The 22,487-nt window shown below is 43.4% G+C and overlaps 1 protein-coding gene across 5 annotated transcripts; it reads right to left on the minus strand.

Moving 5' to 3' along the window:
- Window positions 1-102: 102 nt before the first annotated feature.
- Window positions 103-15,683, minus strand: tab3 (TGF-beta activated kinase 1 (MAP3K7) binding protein 3). Of its 5 annotated transcripts, none has more exons than XM_017725451.2 (7): window positions 15,538-15,683; window positions 12,512-12,676; window positions 10,920-12,084; window positions 5,924-6,084; window positions 4,320-4,413; window positions 2,441-2,524; window positions 103-1,071 (listed from the first exon to the last, which is right to left on the minus strand). In XM_017725451.2, exons 2-7 carry the CDS (start codon window positions 12,611-12,613, stop codon window positions 923-925), a joined length of 1,755 nt encoding a protein of 584 aa, XP_017580940.1. In that variant the 5' UTR covers window positions 12,614-12,676; window positions 15,538-15,683; the 3' UTR covers window positions 103-922. The 5 variants fall into 5 exon arrangements, with proteins under 5 accessions (XP_017580940.1, XP_017580942.1, XP_017580943.1 ...); XM_017725453.2 differs by having other exon boundaries at window positions 15,508-15,640; XM_017725454.2 differs by lacking the exon at window positions 15,538-15,683 and adding an exon at window positions 14,414-14,893.
- Between the last annotated feature and the right edge of the window lie 6,804 nt (window positions 15,684-22,487).

Genomic DNA, 22,487 nt, shown 5'->3' on the forward strand with positions numbered 1-22,487 from the left:
GGATAAGGCGGACAATTGTGTACATCTGACCATGTTCGCCAAACAGTTCCTCTTACTTTTCTTTATCCACAAGGTTTTTAAACTAAAGACTGCAAACTTGAGTTATCACCACATAGAATCAACTCCTTTATTAAGTACAGCAACTTGAGGCATTTGCACAGGAAAATCAACACAAACACAGAATACAGTGTGGCATAATATGCATAAAAGTACCAAGTAAGTAGGATATAATTCATATGCATGTCTCTTAGTGTTCTTCATTTGAAAGAGGAGCTCTCGGAGAGCGCATACAGTGTGAAGTCTACGTTAAGATCGTTAATCGGACCCCGGCTTCAAATGGTTACATCGTCCACGATCTGGTGGTGCGCAGCCCTGCGCGTGCGGTCGGCTCGGGCTCGTTTTTTCCGTGTAAACATGGCCGTCTCTTTATGCTTGGAATGGTAGCTTGGTGCGGCACGCCTACCTGACGTCCTAGAGCCTCCTCCCACTTCATAAAACAACAAACAAACAAACAAACAAACAAACGCACCCTTTTTCAGTCTGCTCCACAGCCAACCACTCCCTTTAGCTCGCCTGCTTGGAGACATCCCTCTCCATCCCTCTCCATCCCTCTTATAAAGCATCATTTTTCAGTAGGAAACAAACAAACAAAAAAAAAAAAAAAAACATTAAAACAAGTGCATGGAGCTTCTTTGAGGGTCCGGAGGGGGAGGGGCCTGACTGGACAGAGATTTAAGATTTCATTTAGGGAGGCGGCTCTTCCTCAGCAGGGCAAGGTTGGGCTCAGTTATTGCTGGGTGGGGTCAAGGTGGGGGGGAGCGCAGGCAGAGCCCAGAAGGTAAATGATGGAACACAGATCAGAAGACAAGGCGGTATCTGGGTGATGCTGGGCGGGACCGTGCTGGTTGCCAGGGCGACGGGTTCAGGTGTAGCGAGGCATCTCGCACTGTTCACAGCGGTTCAGAGCCGGGTGGTTGAGGAAAGTGCAGCTGTCACAGTTCCACTGCGCGCCCTCGAAGTCCTCATCTCGCTGCGCTTCGACCGACGGCTTCACGCTCCGCCCTCCTCCGTCTAAAACACAAACACAAACCTGATACGGTGCCAAGGACAAGATCCCGATTATGAAAATATATTACATGAAAAACACAGTATAATACACGTCACTGTACACTCTTAAAAAGATGTTCTTTAGTAAAAACAATGGTTCGAAATAGAATCATGAACATAGGGTTCTTCTATTATTACAAGCTTGACATAACACTAGAAGAACCCTTTTTATAACGATCAGGCAGAACATCCTGACCACCTCCTTGTTTCTACGCTCACTGTCCACTTTATCAGCTCCACTTACTGTATAGCTGCACTCTGTAGTTCTACAGTTACAGACTGTAGTCCATCTGTTTCTCTGATACTCTGTTACCCTGTTCTTCAGTGGTCAGAACCCCCATGGACCCTCACAGAGCAGGTACTATTTGGGTGGTGGATCATTCTCAGCACTGCAGTGACACTGACGTGGTGGTGGTGTGTTAGTTTGTGTTGCGCTGGTCTGAGTGGATCAGACACAGCAGTGCTGCTGGAGTTTTAAACACCTCAGTGTCGCTGCTGGACTGAGAATAGTCCACCAACCAAACACATCCAGCCGACAGCTTCCTGTGGGCAGCGTCCTGTGACCACCGATGAAGGACTAGAGGATGACCAACACAAACTGTGCAGCAAAACAGTTTTTACATCAGACTTTACATCTTCCAACATGCCGAACTCACACCCAACGCCACATTGTTCAGCGGTGAGTGTCAGGGGCTGAAATCAGCCATGTACACAAACTGGCCAAGCCGCACTTCTACACTGCAGCATCGCCAGTTCAGATGACCGATTCAGCCCAGCAACAACGTGGTGACGAGAACCCAGCAGGACGGTAACATAATATCACACCACCCAGCCACTTCAGAGAGCAAGCAGAGGTCAGAGAGAATTAAAGCAGGTCACAGATCAGGGAGGGAGAAGAGCTTGAGTAAAAGCTAAATTTAGCGTGTGTGAGGAAAACCAATCGAGTCATAAGATATTTCCGAAGGCAGAAGGCAGAGGAGGTCTTTTACCACAGCACGGTGTAACAGTAGATCTGCCAGTGTGGGCCCAAAACAAGAGTGGCTGACATTAACAGGAAAGTGAGGTGCTAACTGTAACAGCAGGCTGTGAAGAACCTTCAGAAAGAGGCCACTCAGAAGAACGAATAGCACAAACTAAGGCTTTACAATAGTATATGGGTGAAACTCTATAGTAACTAACATGTTATAACCATTTACAACATTTATGTAGGTCATTATTGTCGGAATAAAACTTTTTTTGGGAGGAGGAAAAATCTCAAACAGCTAATGAAACAATGTAAAATACTGTCTAAACATTTTTGGACCATTATTTTATATTTAGAGGGTATTCTCACCTCTTTTCCCTGGTTTGGGTGGCACGACTGGACCAGGCTGAATGTTGTCATAAAAGTTGTTCATGGCTTTTGGGTCAAACTTGCCTGAGCAAAAACAAGAAATGCATTCAACATTAAACTACAGTACTGTGAGGAAGTCTTACACAACCAGCAACACTGATAAATACAAATAAATACTAATAAACAGTCACAGTACTCAGAATGTGCTGCTTTCAGTAAGATTATGAATATGTATTAGTTATAAGAGCAGGCTTGGTTCCTGTTTCTCGCTGCTCTCCAGCCGTGGATCTGTTTGATTCCATCAGCAGCACCTGATTTCAATCAAATCAATCAACCAACCTTTATTTTGACTCGGAAGTACATTGAGGGCAACCCTCATTTTCAATGTAGTCGAGCATTTACAAAAACAGGGATTGACATGACAAAGAAAATAATAACTACATTTAATCATTTTAAATTAAAAGAAAATTTAAAATAACAGTGAATAAAAGATAAAAGTAGATAAAAAATAGAACTTGAGATTTAAATGGTAAGAAATTAAGATCAAAAATAGATAAGAAATTAGTAAGGTAATAATACAATATCACAAATAAAAAAAAAGTAATGATAAAAAAAACTTAAAAATAAAATGAGAGGAAATAAATAAATAAATAAATAAATAAAGAGTTAAAGAACTAAGGAGAACTAACACAAAAATAAAAGTTACGAATAAATATGATTAAGTAAAACAGGTGCAGGCTCTCTGTAGGTGGTTTGATATTAAAAGTTTAAAATGACTGAGTGACACCAGTGAGCTGAGATTTAATTTAATGAGGGATGGATTAGATTTACTCGGTACTGGATGGGAACTGTAAATACTAGACTTTGAGGAGAAATCTGGAAACAGGTAAGCCAACACTTCTAGAACAATTACAATGGATAGTTCATTTGTATTTATTCTAATGCTTTTGAACAAATAAAGGCTTTCGGCCTACATTAACTGCTTTAAAGGCCATTTCCAAAGATGGCCAACACTTTTGTTCCTCTTAGCCAGATAATTCAATTAGCTGGATAATGCTGAAATAGCTTTACCTGACTGGAACGGCTGAGCTAAAACTGCTAAAGCAGCAAATTAAGGAGATTTGAGATTAAAGGTGAAAGATGCTTCTAAATTTCTGCAGAATTTAATGGTTAAGACGTAAACAGAGTCGTTTAGAGCGGTTTGGTGTGAAACGCTCAGCTCTAGAGAAACTTGGAGTCAAACTGTTCACAGTGGTGGTGATAGGAACCAGACGTCCACCTCTAAAAGCTCCTCACAGAAGGTTCCTATACGAAATGGTTATGAATTCATTGCCTGATGTTCAATAAGGCCTGTACTTCATGGTGGAGGGATACATCTAGGGTGTTATTAGGCAAAATAGTCCCTAAAGAAAATGTTCTGCTATTTTACATGAATGATGCATATAAAAACATGTGTAGGTTCACTGGTGGTGTTTATTTGCCACCATAACCACATCTAATGCTACAATTATAAACAGTAATTATGACTGCAGAGAGCTGCGGATCTTTTATTCATTTAAGGAGAAATACCTGAGGGCCTGTATGAAGCTGGCAGTTTGAGCAGCCTGCTGTAAATTATAAAACAGTGTATGAAATTGTAAATTATACACTAAGCAGAAACAAGAATGTATCCGTTCTTGTCTGGACATGCTGCCCAAATGGAGCAGAATCATCATCATCATCATCATCCACCTTGAAACGACCACTCTACCTAAACATGCTGTGGGAAGTGAGCCTGCCGGACACGGCGACTGTAATAATGTGAATAGCTGTAGGCGCCCTGTGCTGTAATCAATGCACATTAAAGCAGAGTGCAGACAGGGCCTGTGTATGCCGTTACCTCTGGACTGCAGCAGGTCCGTCTCCTTCAAGGTACAATCGATGTCGATCTGGAGCTGTCTGTTCTGCGACCGCATTCTGGTCATTTCTTCAGGCTATGAGACACACGTACAGGCAAACACCTCATTTAATCACTGATTTTACCCCATAACGCATAAACGATTACTGCTTGACCAAAGTTTGCAGACCTGCTCGGCTTATGTTTCTTCTGAAACGAAGGGGATTAATAGGGAGTTTGAGCATTAGTGAGGTCAGGTTGTGACGTTGGATGGTCAGTTCTGGAAGTGAATTGGTGCTGAATGATATGACCTCAAATCAATATCACGATTCACTGAATAATTTACCTCGATTATGATTAACGAACGGTCATTGGCGGTCGCGATCGTTTACCTCTGGATGACGCTGTTCTTTTGTGCATGTGGGTCAGTTAAGGAGCTGATCTGTTCAGACTGATGGTGAGAAAATCAGATTTGGGCCACTTTCACCTGCTGTGTGAACATAGCCTTAGCTTCCATGTGGCGGGTGGACGTGGCGGAGTCACGTGACTGCATGCGAAGTAGTACGTTTTTAAGGGGACAGTACATGAACACACAGAGTGCTAAAAGGATGAACAGAAAAAAGAAAAATGAACTGCACGGGCAGGATTACATCAGTTAGAGGTTCTGAATGTCGATTACGATTACTTGTCCATCGCTATACTAGATGGAGCTCCATCACGCTAAAGAACGCAGCTCCACAGCCCGAGGCTGGGGGGCTTTATACCCCTCTAGCGCACTTGAGACAAAGACTGTATATACACACCGATCAGCCATAACAACGTGACCGCATCCTTGTTTCTACGCTCATTGTCCACTTTATCAGCTCCACTTACTGCATAGCTGGTCTTTGTAGTTCTACAGTTACAGACTGTAGTCCATCTGTTTCTCTGATACTCTGTTACCCTGTTCTTCAGTGGTCAGGACCCCATGGACCCTCACAGAGCAGGTACTGTTTGGGTGGTGGGTCATTCTCAGCACTGCAGTAACACTGACGTGGTGGTGGTGTGTTAGTGGGTGTTGTGCTGGTATGAGTGGATCACACACAGCAGGAGCACTTTGTAGATCTAAAATGGACAATGAGTGTAGAAACAAGGAGGTGGTCATAATGTTATGTTTTTCTTTAACAGATAGCGTACACATATGTTAGTGAATAGATGAATGAATTAATAAATAAATACGTTTGACCCCTTAAAGCACATATAGCCATCTCTTGCCTGCGTGGGATGCTCCGACCCTTTCCCCCAGTGAGATGATTCTGTGCCTCTGGGCACTAAGCCAGCACACTAGAGCATTAAATCATTATTGCAATACTGGCCTGTGCACTTATATGACAATTATATGACAAAGAGAATAGGCCATTCCACAGAGTGGTGTGGCTGGTGTATCTACACTAAGTGGCTTTAGTTGCAGCAGCAGTGAAACAAGGAACTCTAAACAACAATGACCTCTCTCAGATATACGGAGATGTTCCTGACAGCTCACTTATAATTATGTAAATTAATGATAAATCCTGCTTTGTGAAATGACCCTCTAAAGCTGGACGTCCTGCGTGTGTCCTTGCATGTACCCGTGGGATGAAGCTCGTGCTGTTGACGCGTCTGAAGCGTCTCTGCAGGGCGTCGTACTCCATATCGTTGACCTCGGCCTTCAGCAGCTCCAGCTTCTGCTTCTCCACCAACAGTTCCTTCATCAGCCGCTCCATCCGCGCCCGCTGGTGCAGCAGCAAGGCTGCAACACAAAGGCACAGTGAGGGGTTACAGCCAACATGCGAGGGGTCCAAACTCTGTGTCTGTATGTATATGTACGTACGTATATGAGTGATTCTACCGAAACGTCCATTTTTGTGTCTCTAGCATTTACAGATATATTACTCTTAAAAAAAAAAAAACGTTATTATGTAATAAAACGAGTTATTTTAACAATCACGCCTTCTTGAGCCTCAGTTTAGTAATACTGGTTTTTGAATCAATCATATAGAATTCCTAACACCACAGAACAGCTCGTCCCCCACAGGCATGTGTAAACGCTGAGGCCAAACTTACAGGTAAAAAAATGCTTTTCTGCCATTTTAACTGTAAAAAAGCTATACTTGACTGTGAAAACTGAATTAAAGGACAAAGAAAACAAACACCAGATAAATATTATAAAATATAGACTTAAATTTGTGGTCCCCAGGAGTCGTGTCACTGGTGTTACCGCGTAACAAAAAAATCTCTAATTTTGAAATGATCACTAGGTTGGGAATCTCCGCGCACCTCACGACTCGATTCAGAGGCTGCGATGAGATTATAAAACGATTATCAGTGCATCTCGATGCAACATAGCAACAAGTCTCGCCGAGCTAGTAGCTACGAAACGGCAGACAGAGAATTCAGATGGACATGGAGATTTATAAGCAGCACAGTTTGTTTCCTGGAGTGTTAAATCTGCACCGAGACACTAAAACACTGAAAAGTTGGGAAGATGAAGACGCTTCTCTTTCGAATTCTTCCGTTCCACCTTAAATGGTGCCGCCAGAATTTAAGGTGGGACGGGAAAATGACAAGAAGCTGGAGAATGAGACGAGACTTCAGCCTCGTAAAACAGTCGAAGGTTGAGAGACATTCTACAGTAAATCGTTCAACATCCGAGGAAAAGTTTCCTGGCAGTGATGAGAGGAAAGCCGCTACAGCTGAGCTAAAGCTCAAAGCAGAGCAGAGTAAATCTGCGTTTAGATTTGTCAGCCTGTACTCGGACATCGGCACACCGAGACACACCGGACAGTAAACGGTGAGGCTCCCAAGGCGGTTTGATTTTTGTAGAAAGGAAAAAAAAGTCTCTTTAACATTTGGGTTGCGACTCCTGATCCAACCTGGCTTCTAATGCAGAGGGAGCCGGTCGGATTTCTCGCTCTTCCGGTTGTGTTTTTGTTATGTGCTCCTCACAGACTGCCCGGGCGCTGCACTACCGCACTTCCAGGTTCCGTCCTTTTACGTTCCGTCAATATTACGTTATAAAATAAATAATTAGAAAATCGATCCAGAACCGCCCACGTCCACCGGGCCTGTGACCGGAAGGTCACCGTTTCGATCCCCAGCGCTGACAGCACCTAACCCCCAACTGCTCCCCGGGGGCTGCGGATTGGGCCGCCCACCACTCTGGGCAAGTGTGCTCACTGCCCCCTAGTGTGTGTGTATTCACTAGTGTGTCTGTGGTGTTTCACTTCACGGACGGGTTAAATGTGAAAGGTGAAATTTCCCCATAGTGGGACTAATAAGGGTCACTTAATCTTAACGCTCTTTAGCAGCCGTTTTGTAAAATGCATTTCATTAAAAATGTCTCTGATGTTCCCTTTATTATCTGCAACGCCACTGAGGATCAAGAACACCAGTGACACCTATGGACAGATTAAGAAAAAAAAGTGGACGTTTCTGTAGAATGACCCATATATACATATATGCATACATGTATATGCATTATGGCTGGGTGCTTCGATGATTTTTGCTCTTCATAGCAGCTCAACACAACATTAAGAAATATCATTTAAATGATTGTTACTTTGTACTCTATTTAGATTTATGCGCATTTAATCTAATGATGATACGTGCAAACACAATTTATAAGTACAAACACAATTTCTCACCCCAATAAATTGTTTTAAAGTGCCTAAGACTTCTGCACATTGTATATATTAGATGGATTTATCACTTATTCTTCAAGACATGGTTACGCATGCAATAACAGCACCAATCCTGTCAGGTAAGGATCATAACAATCGCTTCAGTTTCTGTCTATTTTAGTCCACTTTTCCACCACCTTTTGCTTCATGTCCAAGCAAAACAACGTTGACACTCCCACATTCCAGGAGGACACTGTAGGGTGTCTGTATGTGACTGTACATTAGATGTGATGGGACACCGGGACAGTTTGACTGACCAGCAAGTGTCACCAGACATAAATTCCAAATGTTAAACAGCAGATAAAATGTTGAAACAGAGGTAGGAGTGTCTAATAGAGTGGACAGTGAGTGGACACAGTGTTTAAAAACTCCAGCAGCACTGCTGTCTGATCCACTCAGACCAGCGCAACACACACCAAGACACCGCCACTACGTCAGTGTTACTGCAGTGCTGAGAATGACCCACCGCCCAAACAGTACCTGCTCTGTGAGGGTCCATGGGGGTCCTGACCACTGAAGAACAGGGTAACAGAGTATCAGAGAAACAGATGGACTACAGTCTGTAACTGTAGAACTACAGAGTGCAGCTATACAGTAAGTGGAGCTGATAAAGTGGACAATGAGGTGGTCATAGTGTTACGCCTGACCGGTGTATAAACACCATCATAAACACAAACACACTATGTAGGACACCCCTGCCGTCTCTCTCTCACACACTTACACACACACACACACAGCTGAGAAGGTGTAACCACAACAGCATGCATGCAGATCTATAAGCATGCACTCTTCACCAAGATGGACTAAACCACAGCATCAGATACACGCAGACTAAAACCAAGATAGTGAGTGCAAACCATGACATCGCATGCACTTGCACAAAGGCTGTGCCATAAACGGGATAAAAATAAAATGTGATTACTATTCAGCAACAATACGAACCGTGTCAAACCGGAGAGAAAATGGTTCTATTAATTACAACAGGAACAAAGATATTAGGCTAATTTCCTATTTTTATATCTTATTATTACGATATTAGAGGTGCAATTTCTTGCAAAGCTTAAGAACAGCAGGAGCAGCTACCACGACTTCTGAATTTGATCTGTAATTCTGTCAGCGTTCTTGGATAACGCTGCATCATTGAGAGGTTCATGTGAAATCAACCATTTGAACGCCTAACTTGTTCTCCGCATGGTTAAATGGTTCTTCTCTATTATGGAAATGCTGTTCAATATGACTCCATGCAGCAACAAAAAGGTATCTGCCACAGAACCAACTATCTAGAACCCTTTCTGCTAAGGGCGTAATCTTCCACCCCTTGTAGCCACTTTATCCCCAGTGCTGAAACACTAAAGAAGCAATCTTTGGACATCAAAGGTGTCTTGGCTGGTCAAGTACAAGTTAAGGGGGGAAACCTTGTAAATCTGATCATAAGCCAAACTACGACTTTAAAGTCGTGATCCAGAGCTGCCAGGAGAGGTTTGTGGGAGTAGCAGAGGTCCAGAGAGAGCGATAAATAGTTGAATTTCGGCGGACGGCGGCAAATCAGATTGTTAGAATGTGCCATTGGGTCATCGATCACGTCTACATTCGAACTATGCACTGAAATCAGGATTGAAAGGAAGACGGAGGAGAAATTTGCAGGGATTTTTTTATACTGGTTCACATATTAAAATTAATATTGGACCTTTAGCCAAGACAAGCTTGGACAACTGCACCTTCTCGCACGTTTGAGAGACACCCACAAAGCGGCCAACAGACCACAACGTTGATATTTTGCATAGAACCCATATTGGGCCATGGATTTGCTCATTTTTTAAATCCATCTTTCCACGATAAGAATTATCTTCATTTGTTTTCTCAAGATCTCGAATTATTTATATCATTATCACGACTGTGTAAACATGCACTCAATAATTCGATCATAATCGGATTTCTGCAATTATCTGATTATTCAAATGGTCATGTAAACACCACACTCCGATCTAGAAATCCGATCTAGAAATCCGATAGAAAGAGGCTGGATTTTAGCTCAGTGATGAGACTTCTCAGCTTACTCTGATTTCTATTGGACTCCTCACTCTGCGCATTTGCGAGATCAGACAGCGGACGTCGCGAGACGCAGCAAAACACTTTGAGCGACGCTTAAACCAAACACAAAGGATTTAAATATTCATCTTCTACAAGATCTGTTCATATTTCCAGGTAAAGTGGCTCAATGTTTAAAAAAGCCGCGGTTTTTTACGTTTACGTCATGTCGTCTTCTGCGAGTTTATTGGCAGGTTGTAAAGCAGAACTCTGATCACTGTCTGACTCACGTAGACCTGGAGGTTCCTTTTATCTGATTACTCAAGATCATGCAATCACATTGTTTGGATTACTGACAAAATCGGATTTTCTGCGGTTATCAGATTATTAAGTTCATGTAAACGCACTCAGTATTTTGTTAAGATAACATCCATCATTTCATGATAATGGCATGAGTTCTCTGGAAAACAAAATTTGTTATTTTGTGATCATATAAATAACTAGATCTCGAGAAAGCAAATGAAAACTTGCCACCAAGGGAAAAATCCCCTTTAGGACATCGTTACATTTGCAAAACTGGTATATAAATATAGCATTAGGGTCAGTTTTCCAGACCCAGACTGAATGTGAAACACCAAGGCCTAATTCTTGTTCATTAAGCCCAGCTTTACTGTGTTATGACTTATAGATGACCGATGCTGATTGGTGGGGTTGAGCTTCCATTACTTCTTGGGTACATCAGCTTGGCAAACTTAAGACACCAAGCAAGCCTTAGTGGGTGGACTACATTCAGGATAAGGAGGAATATTTGATTCTTTACCAAACTATCATGAGTGATTCAGGACAACCAAAAAGAAGGACAGTCGAGAGACGTTACCTTGGGTGTAAGCATAATCGTCCGACCCCGAACTGGAGCGCCTGGGCATGTGGCTGATCTGGCTGGCGACGTTGCCGGGCAGCGCAGAGATGGGCAGGATGGGGGCTGGGGTGCCGTGATTCTCGCCCTGGTCCACGATGTTGAGGAGTGACTCCGTCTCCACCGGTGGCGATTCGAGTGACCGCTGGGCCTGGCCGGGTGACACTTTGATCTTGATGTAGGCTGAGCTCGCTGCCTGGGGTGAGGAGGCGGGCCGGGGCCGTGCTGCCCCTTGGTGCAGGTACACACCGGGGTGGAATGCCGGGGGACCGGTCATGCTTATTGCCCTGGACGGTGAGCTTGGGGACGTGCTTGTGGCCATGTAGAGCGCTCCCTGTGGGGCGTGTACGGGGGAGTTGCTCCGCGGCCTCCCCTCCAGTGTGATCTCAATCTGGTTCTTCATGGAGCCCTTGGAGGTCATGTAGGGCCTGTAGGAGACAGGCGGGGCCTGCTGGTAGGGCATGTTGGATAGGGTAGGTGGGCTAATAGGCAAAAACACATGTGGAGGCTGCTGGACCTGGTGCTGTGGTGAGCTGTAGGGCGACTGGTACGTGGGTGTGGTGTAGGGTGAGGGCTGGTACACCGGAGCAGCAGACGTGGCCCATGGAGTGGGCTGGGGGCTCTGTGAGGGAGAGGGCCGCATATAAAGGGCATTTCCACTGTTACCGTAAGCGCCGGGCGGAATCTGCAGCGCCTGAGGGACGTTAGGGATGTTCTGTGAGAGCGTGACGGTGATGGGGGTCATGTAGCGCTGGGGAACAGGGGTGTAAGTGGGGGACATGCCCTGCATGGTGGGCGGAGGGGTAGGGGTGCTAGCGGAGCGTCCTTGATCGCCCATGAAAAAGGGGTTGTATCCCGGTGACGGCGCCATGGCGGCAGGGGCCGAGTGGGGTTCGGGGAAGGCGCCCCGCTGGGGCTCGATGTGGCCGTCACTAGAGCTGTGCACAAGCTGTCGTCCGCCTGCTGTGCTGGCCTTGGCACCCTCCGGCGGAGGGTAACCCACGCTGATGTGCAGCATGTGGTTCCGGCTTAAGTGCACCTCCTCCGGGCTGTGGTACTCCTCATACAGGTATCTGTTACTCTCCTGAGCCAGCAGGTGGCAGCACAGGTCCAGGTTATTGTTGTTCTGGAGGAGGAAATGGCAGATGTTGGAGTAAACAACAAAGCAACACCTGACGAATCTCTCACCACCATACTCACATGACACAGCAAGGCATGTCAAAGTAAGAGACTTGGCCTTATTAGACAATAGTCGTTATTCTGTACCAGGCCTCCTTTCCTTCCTCTGATCTTCTCATTGTGAACTATTGTGGAACCAACGTCCTTGTACATGCAAACTCAACCAAAAAAAACAGCATGATTCTGATCTTCATCAGCAACAAAAGAAAAGGGTAGGAAAGTCACTCCCCCGCCCAGAACAATGCCTGTTTCTCCATTGGTACCAAGCTGCACGCACATATTTCTGCATTCCTTTTTTTCAATCCAAACAAACAACATGGAAATGACCTATGCAATAAGACGCATGAGGCTTCATCCAGCTACTATGTCCTCACCTGCAGAAGGCACTGAGACACTACGTTCTCAGGGATTTCAGGGAAGCGCTGTTTGAGGTCTTGGAGGATGTGATAGTCCAACTGCGGCCCTGCCTGCGCCATCCTGAGCTCACCGCGTCACTACGCCAGCAGCCAGGAGGGCAGCACCTGCTCTCCTCTCATCCCCTGGACAGACGGACAGACACAAAACCATGCACATCAGCACTGATCAAGCTTCTCCCTGGAGCCACACAGCCTCTACATGCACATCTGCACGCAGTGTGGAGGCAACAGAAGGAGCAACAGCCCAAGAAAGCGGAAGGAAGAGGGCATTTGGCCTAGAGGTGCCAATGCAGCATCACTGCAGCACAGTCGCAGTGATCCTAACATATGGCGCACTGCAAGAGGGAGAGCAGCTACTGCTGGAAAGCTGCCACCCTGTAAAACACAAGACCAGCAGCAGACAAACCTCTCAGAAAGCGCCCTTCTCCTCCGGCGTGTCTTTCTGCGAGGTCTCTGGACACCAGGCAACGAGACGCAGTCATTTCAAACAGTCTAGCAGCCAGATTCAATTACAACCACAGCACCTTCACCTGCTAAACATCTTCACTGAAATCATACCGAAACAGGTCGCTTAGCGCTGGAAATGAACCTTAACCATTGAATAACGACTCTCTGTATCGTGTGCACTCACTATACGAAGGGTAGTGCTACTATAAACACACGTCTGTATGAGAAACAACGCCAACATTTAACTAACTAGCGACAAGGTTACTACGGCTGCGTCCCAATTCGCGCACATCCATACTTCACCTAATACCCTACGGTACACACTTCTAATGGCGATACACTATCTGTTTACACAGTATTTATTGCTGGAATATGCGGATTGGGACGCTTGTGAGACTAGCGACTGAAATAAGCCTATTTTTTTTTTTTTTAGCCGGGATAAAAATGCAGAACAGGTCAAAAACATGGAGAGGCTAAGCTCATTTAAACCAACGCATCACAAACGTACCGTTGGCTGATAAACTGCCAGAACTGGCGTTAGCCTAACGTTTGCTAGCTAACTAACGCTAACAAGCTAATGGCATGTTCCTTTAAGCCATCTTTGACTCCCGTATCCGCTTTAAAGGCATCCAGTCAAACGACTATAAACCTGGTTGATCCGATAAATAGCTAGAAAGCTATTTTTATCCCGAGATAAGAATCAGCAACTTAACGTTAAACGCGTAATAGCGCGACGGCCCCTTCACAGGAAGGCTATCGTTAGCGGCGCTGGCTAACGATAACTTATCTTTGGTTTCGTTGCATTTAACGCATTTCCCCCTTTTATTTTACTGATGTTTTCATTGTTTTAAAGTAACAACACCCAGAAAGTATAGTGCTAGTTACACACACACACACACACAAACACAGAGCGAGAGCGAGAGAGAATAGTTGGCTTCTTAGTGGAATTGACCGTTCCACCTTAAACGTTTAAGGTGGAACGGTCAATTTCACTAAGAACTTCAGCTTCGTAAATTGTCAGGTTTTTATTAGTATAATGTTGTTAATGGGAATGATGTTAAATGATCCGTGTGTGTATCCTGCTCGGTATATTCCTTAAATATGAGAACCAAACCCACATCCTTCATCACTAAAAGCAGCCCAAACAGCTCATTCTGACGGAATGGCTCCAAACGAGGAGCCAAATGACACTGAAAAAATATATGTATTACCTAAAACTGGGTAAAGGCTGAAAATAAATAAGTTAGGTCCGTTATTTAACCCATTTATATGACGGGCGGCTGAATGTTTTGAAAATGTCAACAACAACTAAGCGGGTAGCTACGTAGGTTCGGTTAGCTAGTACACTACATGGCGTAGCTGGTTAGTTCTCGCCACAACGCTCGTTTCTCGTCACACGCATATTTTACTCAATTCGACAGCAGGTCAAAACAACAAAACACAGCACCCACATCCACCCGTCTGACAGCAGCCAGCCAAGCCAAGCCAACACAGCCCGAGAGAACCACGACTTCAGACAGATCTGACCAAGGGTTTCGCTTGTTAGCACTGTCGCTAGCCAGCTAGCCGTTTATCAGCACGCAGCGCACTCCGTTTGCTCACACGGCGGAGTGTTTTACGCGGCGAATGTGTGTAGTTTTAAACGCCAGATCAAACAGAAGATTAAACAGGGAATAAAAGAGTGAGCAGGAGTGCGGCTGTGCCATTCTGTAGTTAACGAGAACAGCTAGCTAGCACTATTAGCTTAGCCAGCGCTAGCCATAGCATTTGGTAGAGATGTCCAGGTTAATAACGCGCAAGCCCAGCGCGTTTCCCCGGCACTGTCACGCATCTCAGTCAGGTTTATATGCATTTTCTACACATCTGAGCACCTCGCAGAACATTACAGCGCTATAGAAATCTACAGCAGATGAAGTGAGCCTCATAACTGCTGCACCTTTCCCCGTTTAGTTAAGGTGGAACGGGGAAACGGGAATAAGCAGCACAAGCTGCACTCGAAGCGTCGCAGACGGCTCGTTCTGCTCCGATCAGCGGTGGCAGGTGGACGTATTAATGCTTTAAAACGTTAAAACATGTGCTGTTAGTACAAATTACACGCTGAGCGATACAGACGGTGGTGCAGGACAGTGACACGGAGACCATTCCCATTCACACCAGCGTTACTCTTATTATTCGCTGTTCACGGCGCGGGTTCACGGCTGGCTGTCGGCCGTTTGTTCGAGGGCAGTCCTGAGCCGCAGAGGAACTGCCTGACGGCTTTCCAGACGCACAGCGAGTAAATAAAACGCCTCTCCCCTTGTTTCTTGGAACTGGGCTTCGGGGAAGGAGAAGCGAACACGATCGTCAAGCCATCGCACACATGGTTCACCTAACGCTGGAGCTGCCGGGCGAAAGCGGGCGAGTGTCACCGAAACGCAGCGAAAGCAGAAGGATCCCGAGGCTGAACTGTCAAAGCCAGAAGCCCGGAGAGGCGGAGAGGCGGCGACCGGCTGGACACAGACACTCACAAAGAATAAAAACACCCGCGGCCGCAGTACCGTGAGCGGACGCCTCGCTGCCATCGGCCGGGTCGCGCTTCCACTGCTGGTTCTGGTGATCCACGAGGTTTGGTCAGCAGCGGGTGTACAGGGCCAAAATCCAGCGCTCCGTCCACTTCCAGGATCCTCCAGCTGGCCTGCTGGCCCGTCGTCTCGTCTTTTTCGTCTGTTTTGTTTCCTTTAGAAACAGACAGTACACTTCTGCCATCTGCTGGAGTGGGGAACTAACAACGCCCCCCTGCCCCTTCATCAAGATGAAGCCCCCCCACAACGAGGAAGACAAGTGTACGTAACTATACATCAGTTCATATTACTCATGTGTAAAATATCCATGCTGTAAATGTGAGGACTCAAAATATGTGTGGTAAATCTTAAAGACGGTTCTTGTAACAATAGAGCACCATCTTCACTAAAGAACCCTTGAAGAACCATCCTTTTTAAAGTGTATTAAAGTGTGCCCCTTTTTTATGTTTAAATATGCTGAAATATGTGCACGGATGAGGTTGGAGTACATCGCTGCTGTCGGAACAAAAACAGCGTATCTCCAAAACGGTAAGTTTACAGGAGAAGGGAAAAACACGCATCACTTTTAAATGGAAGTCAATGGAACCAGACGTCTTTCCCGGTCACTCTGAGCCGTTTCTTTTGGCCCATTCATGAAATTCACAGACAGTGTAAAGAACAACAGTCGTTTTCAAATCAGGTCAAAAACTGAAAAACGATTATGAGGTTTTGTTCACAACGGCGATGTGTAATAGTGTCAGTTTTTAATATTTATATGTATTTCACACACATGGAAATATATTACAGACCACCCATCAGCGGTAGAGCATTTGCTTAGAACTTGTCATTTTTTGGTTGTTCAGTCATTACTTTGGCTGAAGAAAAATCATTTTTTGACTTTGTTTACAAAATGTATTTACTTTAATGTAGTAATAATAATAATAGTAATAATATTAATAATAATAATAATAATAAAGTTGATTGAAATGGCACCTTCCATACATGAAATGTACCCTAAAGCATATCACAGAAAGATGAATCAGAAGGTAAAAATGGATAAAATAGTTGCAAAGATCAAAGTTGTCTCAGTTTTCTAGCTTTTAAAAATAATAATTAGCAGAGCTCAGTAACACTGAGATTAATAACTGATCACATTGATTTATCAGTCTACTCAGGCTTTAGCAGAGCTCAGTAACGCTGAGATTAATAACCGATCACATTGATTTATCAGTCTACTCAGGCTTTAGCAGAGCTCAGTAACACTGAGATTAATAACTGATCACATTGATTTATCAGTCTACTCAGGCTTTAGCAGAGCTCAGTAACGCTGAGATTAATAACTGATCACATTGATTTATCAGTCTACTCAGGCTTTAGCAGAGCTCAGTAACACTGAGATTAATAACTGATCACATTGATTTATCAGTCTACTCAGACTTTAGCAGAGCTCAGTAACACTGAGATTAATAACCGATCACATTGATTTATCAGTCTACTCAGGCTTTAGCAGAGCTCAGTAACGCTGAGATTAATAACTGATCACATTGATTTATCAGTCTACTCAGGCTTTAGCAGAGCTCAGTAACACTGAGATTAATAACCGATCACATTGATTTATCAGTCTACTCAGGCTTTAGCAGAGCTCAGTAACACTGAGATTAATAACTGATCACATTGATTTATCAGTCTACTCAGGCTTTAGCAGAGCTCAGTAACACTGAGATTAATAACTGATCACATTGATTTATCAGTCTACTCAGGCTTTAGCAGAGCTCAGTAACACTGAGATTAATAACCGATCACATTGATTTATCAGTCTACTCAGGCTTTAGCAGAGCTCAGTAACACTGAGATTAATAACCGATCACGTTGATTTATCAGTCTACTCAGGCTTTAGCAGAGCTCAGTAACGCTGAGATTAATAACTGATCACATTGATTTATCAGTCTACTCAGGCTTTAGCAGAGCTCAGTAACACTGAGATTAATAACTGATCACATTGATTTATCAGTCTCCTCAGGCTTTAGCAGAGCTCAGTAACGCTGAGATTAATAACTGATCACATTGATTTATCAGTCTACTCAGGCTTTAGCAGAGCTCAGTAACACTGAGATTAATAACTGATCACATTGATTTATCAGTCTACTCAGACTTTAGCAGAGCTCAGTAACACTGAGATTAATAACTGATCACATTGATTTATCAGTCTACTCAGGCTTTAGCAGAGCTCAGTAACACAGATTAATAACTGATCACATTGATTTATCAGTCTACTCAGACTTTAGCAGAGCTCAGTAACACTGAGATTAATAACCGATCACATTGATTTATCAGTCTACTCAGGCTTTAGCAGAGCTCAGTAACACTGAGATTAATAACCGATCACATTGATTTATCAGTCTACTCAGGCTTTAGCAGAGCTCAGTAACACTGAGATTAATAACCGATCACATTGATTTATCAGTCTACTCAGACTTTAGCAGAGCTCAGTAACACTGAGATTAATAACTGATCACATTGATTTATCAGTCTACTCAGGCTTTAGCAGAGCTCAGTAACACTGAGATTAATAACTGATCACATTGATTTATCAGTCTACTCAGGCTTTAGCAGAGCTCAGTAACACTGAGATTAATAACCGATCACATTGATTTATCAGTCTACTCAGGCTTTAGCAGAGCTCAGTAACGCTGAGATTAATAACTGATCACATTGATTTATAAGTCTACTCAGGCTTTAGCAGAGCTCAGTAACGCTGAGATTAATAACTGATTACATTGATTTATCAGTCTACTCAGGCTTTAGCAGAGCTCAGTAACACTGAGATTAATAACTGATCACATTGATTTATCAGTCTACTCAGGCTTTAGCAGAGCTCAGTAACAGATTAATAACTGATCATCACATTGATTTATCAGTCTACTCAGGCTTTAGCAGAGCTCAGTAACACTGAGATTAATAACTGATCACATTGATTTATCAGTCTACTCAGGCTTTAGCAGAGCTCAGTAACACTGAGATTAATAACCGATCACATTGATTTATCAGTCTACTCAGGCTTTAGCAGAGCTCAGTAACACTGAGATTAATAACCGATCACATTGATTTATCAGTCTACTCAGGCTTTAGCAGAGCTCAGTAACGCTGAGATTAATAACTGATCACATTGATTTATCAGTCTACTCAGGCTTTAGCAGAGCTCAGTAACGCTGAGATTAATAACTGATCACATTGATTTATCAGTCTACTCAGGCTTTAGCAGAGCTCAGTAACACTGAGATTAATAACTGATCACATTGATTTATCAGTCTACTCAGACTTTAGCAGAGCTCAGTAACACTGAGATTAATAACTGATCACATTGATTTATCAGTCTACTCAGGCTTTAGCAGAGCTCAGTAACACAGATTAATAACTGATCACATTGATTTATCAGTCTACTCAGGCTTTAGCAGAGCTCAGTAACACTGAGATTAATAACCGATCACATTGATTTATCAGTCTACTCAGGCTTTAGCAGAGCTCAGTAACGCTGAGATTAATAACTGATCACATTGATTTATCAGTCTACTCAGGCTTTAGCAGAGCTCAGTAACACTGAGATTAATAACTGATCACATTGATTTATCAGTCTACTCAGGCTTTAGCAGAGCTCAGTAATGCTGAGATTAATAACTGATCACATTGATTTATCAGTCTACTCAGGCTTTAGCAGAGCTCAGTAACACTGAGATTAATAACCGATCACATTGATTTATCAGTCTACTCAGGCTTTAGCAGAGCTCAGTAACGCTGAGATTAATAACTGATCACATTGATTTATCAGTCTACTCAGGCTTTAGCAGAGCTCAGTAACACTGAGATTAATAACTGATCACATTGATTTATCAGTCTACTCAGGCTTTAGCAGAGCTCAGTAACACTGAGATTAATAACTGATCACATTGATTTATCAGTCTACTCAGGCTTTAGCAGAGCTCAGTAACACTGAGATTAATAACTGATCACATTGATTTATCAGTCTACTCAGGCTTTAGCAGAGCTCAGTAACACTGAGATTAATAACTGATCACATTGATTTATCAGTCTACTCAGGCTTTAGCAGAGCTCAGTAACACTGAGATTAATAACTGATCACATTGATTTATCAGTCTACTCAGGCTTTAGCAGAGCTCAGTAACGCTGAGATTAACAACCGATCACATTGATTTATCAGTCTACTCAGGCTTTAGCAGAGCTCAGTAACGCTGAGATTAATAACTGATCACATTGATTTATCAGTCTACTCAGGCTTTAGCAGAGCTCAGTAACACTGAGATTAATAACTGATCACATTGATTTATCAGTCTACTCAGGCTTTAGCAGAGCTCAGTAACGCTGAGATTAATAACTGATCACATTGATTTATCAGTCTACTCAGGCTTTAGCAGAGCTCAGTAACACAGATTAATAACTGATCACATTGATTTATCAGTCTACTCAGGCTTTAGCAGAGCTGAACTTCAGTGTTCATAATGAAGTTGTATTTTCTTGAGAATATGTTTTTGAATGCTGTGAACTGCCTTTAAAATACACTATATTGCCAAAAGTATTGGCCCTGTGGAGACACTGTTGGACGAGAAGGCCTGGCTCTCAGTCTCCGCTCTAATTCATCCCAAAGGTGTTCTATGGGGTTGAGGTCAGGACTCTGTGCAGGCCAGTCAAGCTCTTCCACACCAAACTGGCTCATCCGTGTCTTTATGGACCTGCTTTGTGCACTGGTGTGCAGTCATGCTGGAACAGGAAGGGGCCGTCCCCAAACGGTTCCCACAAAGTTGGGAGCGTGAAATTGTCCAAAATCTCTTGGTGCTGAAGCTTTAAGAGTTCCTTTCACTGGAACTAAGGGGCCGAGCCCAACTCCTGAAAAACAACCCCACACCATGATCCCCCCTCCACCAAACTTTACACTTGGCACAATGCAGTCAGACAACTGCAGGCCTAGGTGCTTGGTTTTATACACCTGTGGCCATGGAAGTGATTGGAACACCTGAATTCAATGATTTGGATGGGTGAGTGAATATAGTGTAGTTTATAAACAAGCAATAATGGTGTTTCTTTAAAAGATGAGTTAGTATTCTAAAAGTATTCCACTAAATAGTTTAACCGTAACTTTATTCTGAATACTGTCTTTACACAAATGTAGCTTGGACTGAATACAAGTGTTACATTTCTAAATATCTATTCTGTTACATCCCATTCCTGCCAAATGACCAGGCAGTCCTTCTAATGAGTGAGTCCACCTATTTTAAAGTGCGCCTAGTGCTGACACAGGCATTCAACTGCACCCATACAGCTTGTATAATCTCGAAAGAAAAGCATTGACCAATAGAATGGTGCAGCCGTACATGACCAAAGGCTGCCCTGTCCAATGCCAAGCGTGGGCTAGAGGGGTAAAGAAAAGTCAGAGGCGACAGCTCATCTGCTGCTGCACAGTTTGTGGTGGTCATCCTCTAGTCCTTCATCAGTGGTCACAGGACGCTGCCCACAGGACGCTGCCCACAGGACGCTGCCCACAGGACGCTGTTGGCTGAATATTTTTGGTTGGTGGACTGTTCTTAGTCCAGCAGCGACACTGAGGTGTTTAAAAACTCCAGCAGCACTGCTGTGTCTGATCCACTCAGACCAGCGCAACACACAGTAACACACCACCACCACTGTTACTGCAGTGCTGAGAATGATCCACCACCCAAACAGTACCTGCTCTGTGAGGGTCCATGGGGGTCCTGACCACTGAAGAACAGGGTAACAGAGTATCAGAGAAACAGATGGACTACAGTCTGTAACTGCAGAACTACAGAGTGCAGCTATACAGTAAGTGGAGCTGATAAACTGGACAATGAGTGTAGAAACAAGGAGGTGGTCATAGTGTTCTGCCTGATCGGTGTGTGTATAATATACAAACAGACATAATCAGATCAGCTGTACTGTTGTTCAAATGGTCAGGCCTTCACATTACAATACTGTCATTTACCAGCAGGTGGCAGCAAAATGTTCTTTACAGATTCACTCTAGTGACTCGATTTAAATCCCAAGCCTTTGAGATTCACCTGTGCTGAGTCTCAGAAACGCTGTTTAATTTGAAGTTGTTGTGTAACTGCATCTCTGTCTCACGAGATCAGACACTTCACAAATTTTTAAACAGACTTTAAAAAGATTCACTTTTTAAATGGAAATAACCCTTAGAGTGTTTCAGTTTAACCTGTTGATGTTACACATCTACATTTCATAAGACCAGAAGAATTTCACTAAGCTTGTTCTGATTGACCCTAAGGGGACATAATGATTATTTTTTAATAAAGCGTGGCCACAAATTAATATACTGAGGCCATATGTTACTATATTGAGGCTACAAATTAATATATTGAGGCCACAAGTTACTATGTTGATGCAACAAATTATTATATTGAGGCTACAAATTAATATATTGAGGCAGCATGTTACTATATTGAGGCTACAAATTAATATATTGAGGCCACAAGTTACTATGTTGATGCAACAAATTATTATTTTGAGGCTACAAATTAATATATTGAGGCCACAATTAATATATTGAGGCCACTAGTTACTATATTGAGGCAACAAATTACTATTTTGATGCTTCAAATTAATATATTGAGGCCACTAGTTACTATATTGAGGCAACAAATTACTATTTTGATGCTTCAAAATTAATATATTGAGGCCACAATTAATATATTGAGGCCACTAGTTACTATATTGAGGCAACAAATTACTATTTTGATGCTTCAAATTAATATATTGAGGCCTCAAATTAAGAGAAACGTATAAGAAACAAATTATGAGAAAATCAACTAAAGGCCTTAATAAGAACCCAAAAGGGTTCTCCTACACTCTTAAAAAGATGGTTTTTCAATGGTTCTTTAGCAAAGAAAATCTACGTAGCAACC

Source organism: Pygocentrus nattereri, chromosome 28 (genome assembly GCF_015220715.1).
Source record: "Pygocentrus nattereri isolate fPygNat1 chromosome 28, fPygNat1.pri, whole genome shotgun sequence".
Taxonomy (NCBI): Eukaryota; Metazoa; Chordata; class Actinopteri; order Characiformes; family Serrasalmidae; genus Pygocentrus; species Pygocentrus nattereri.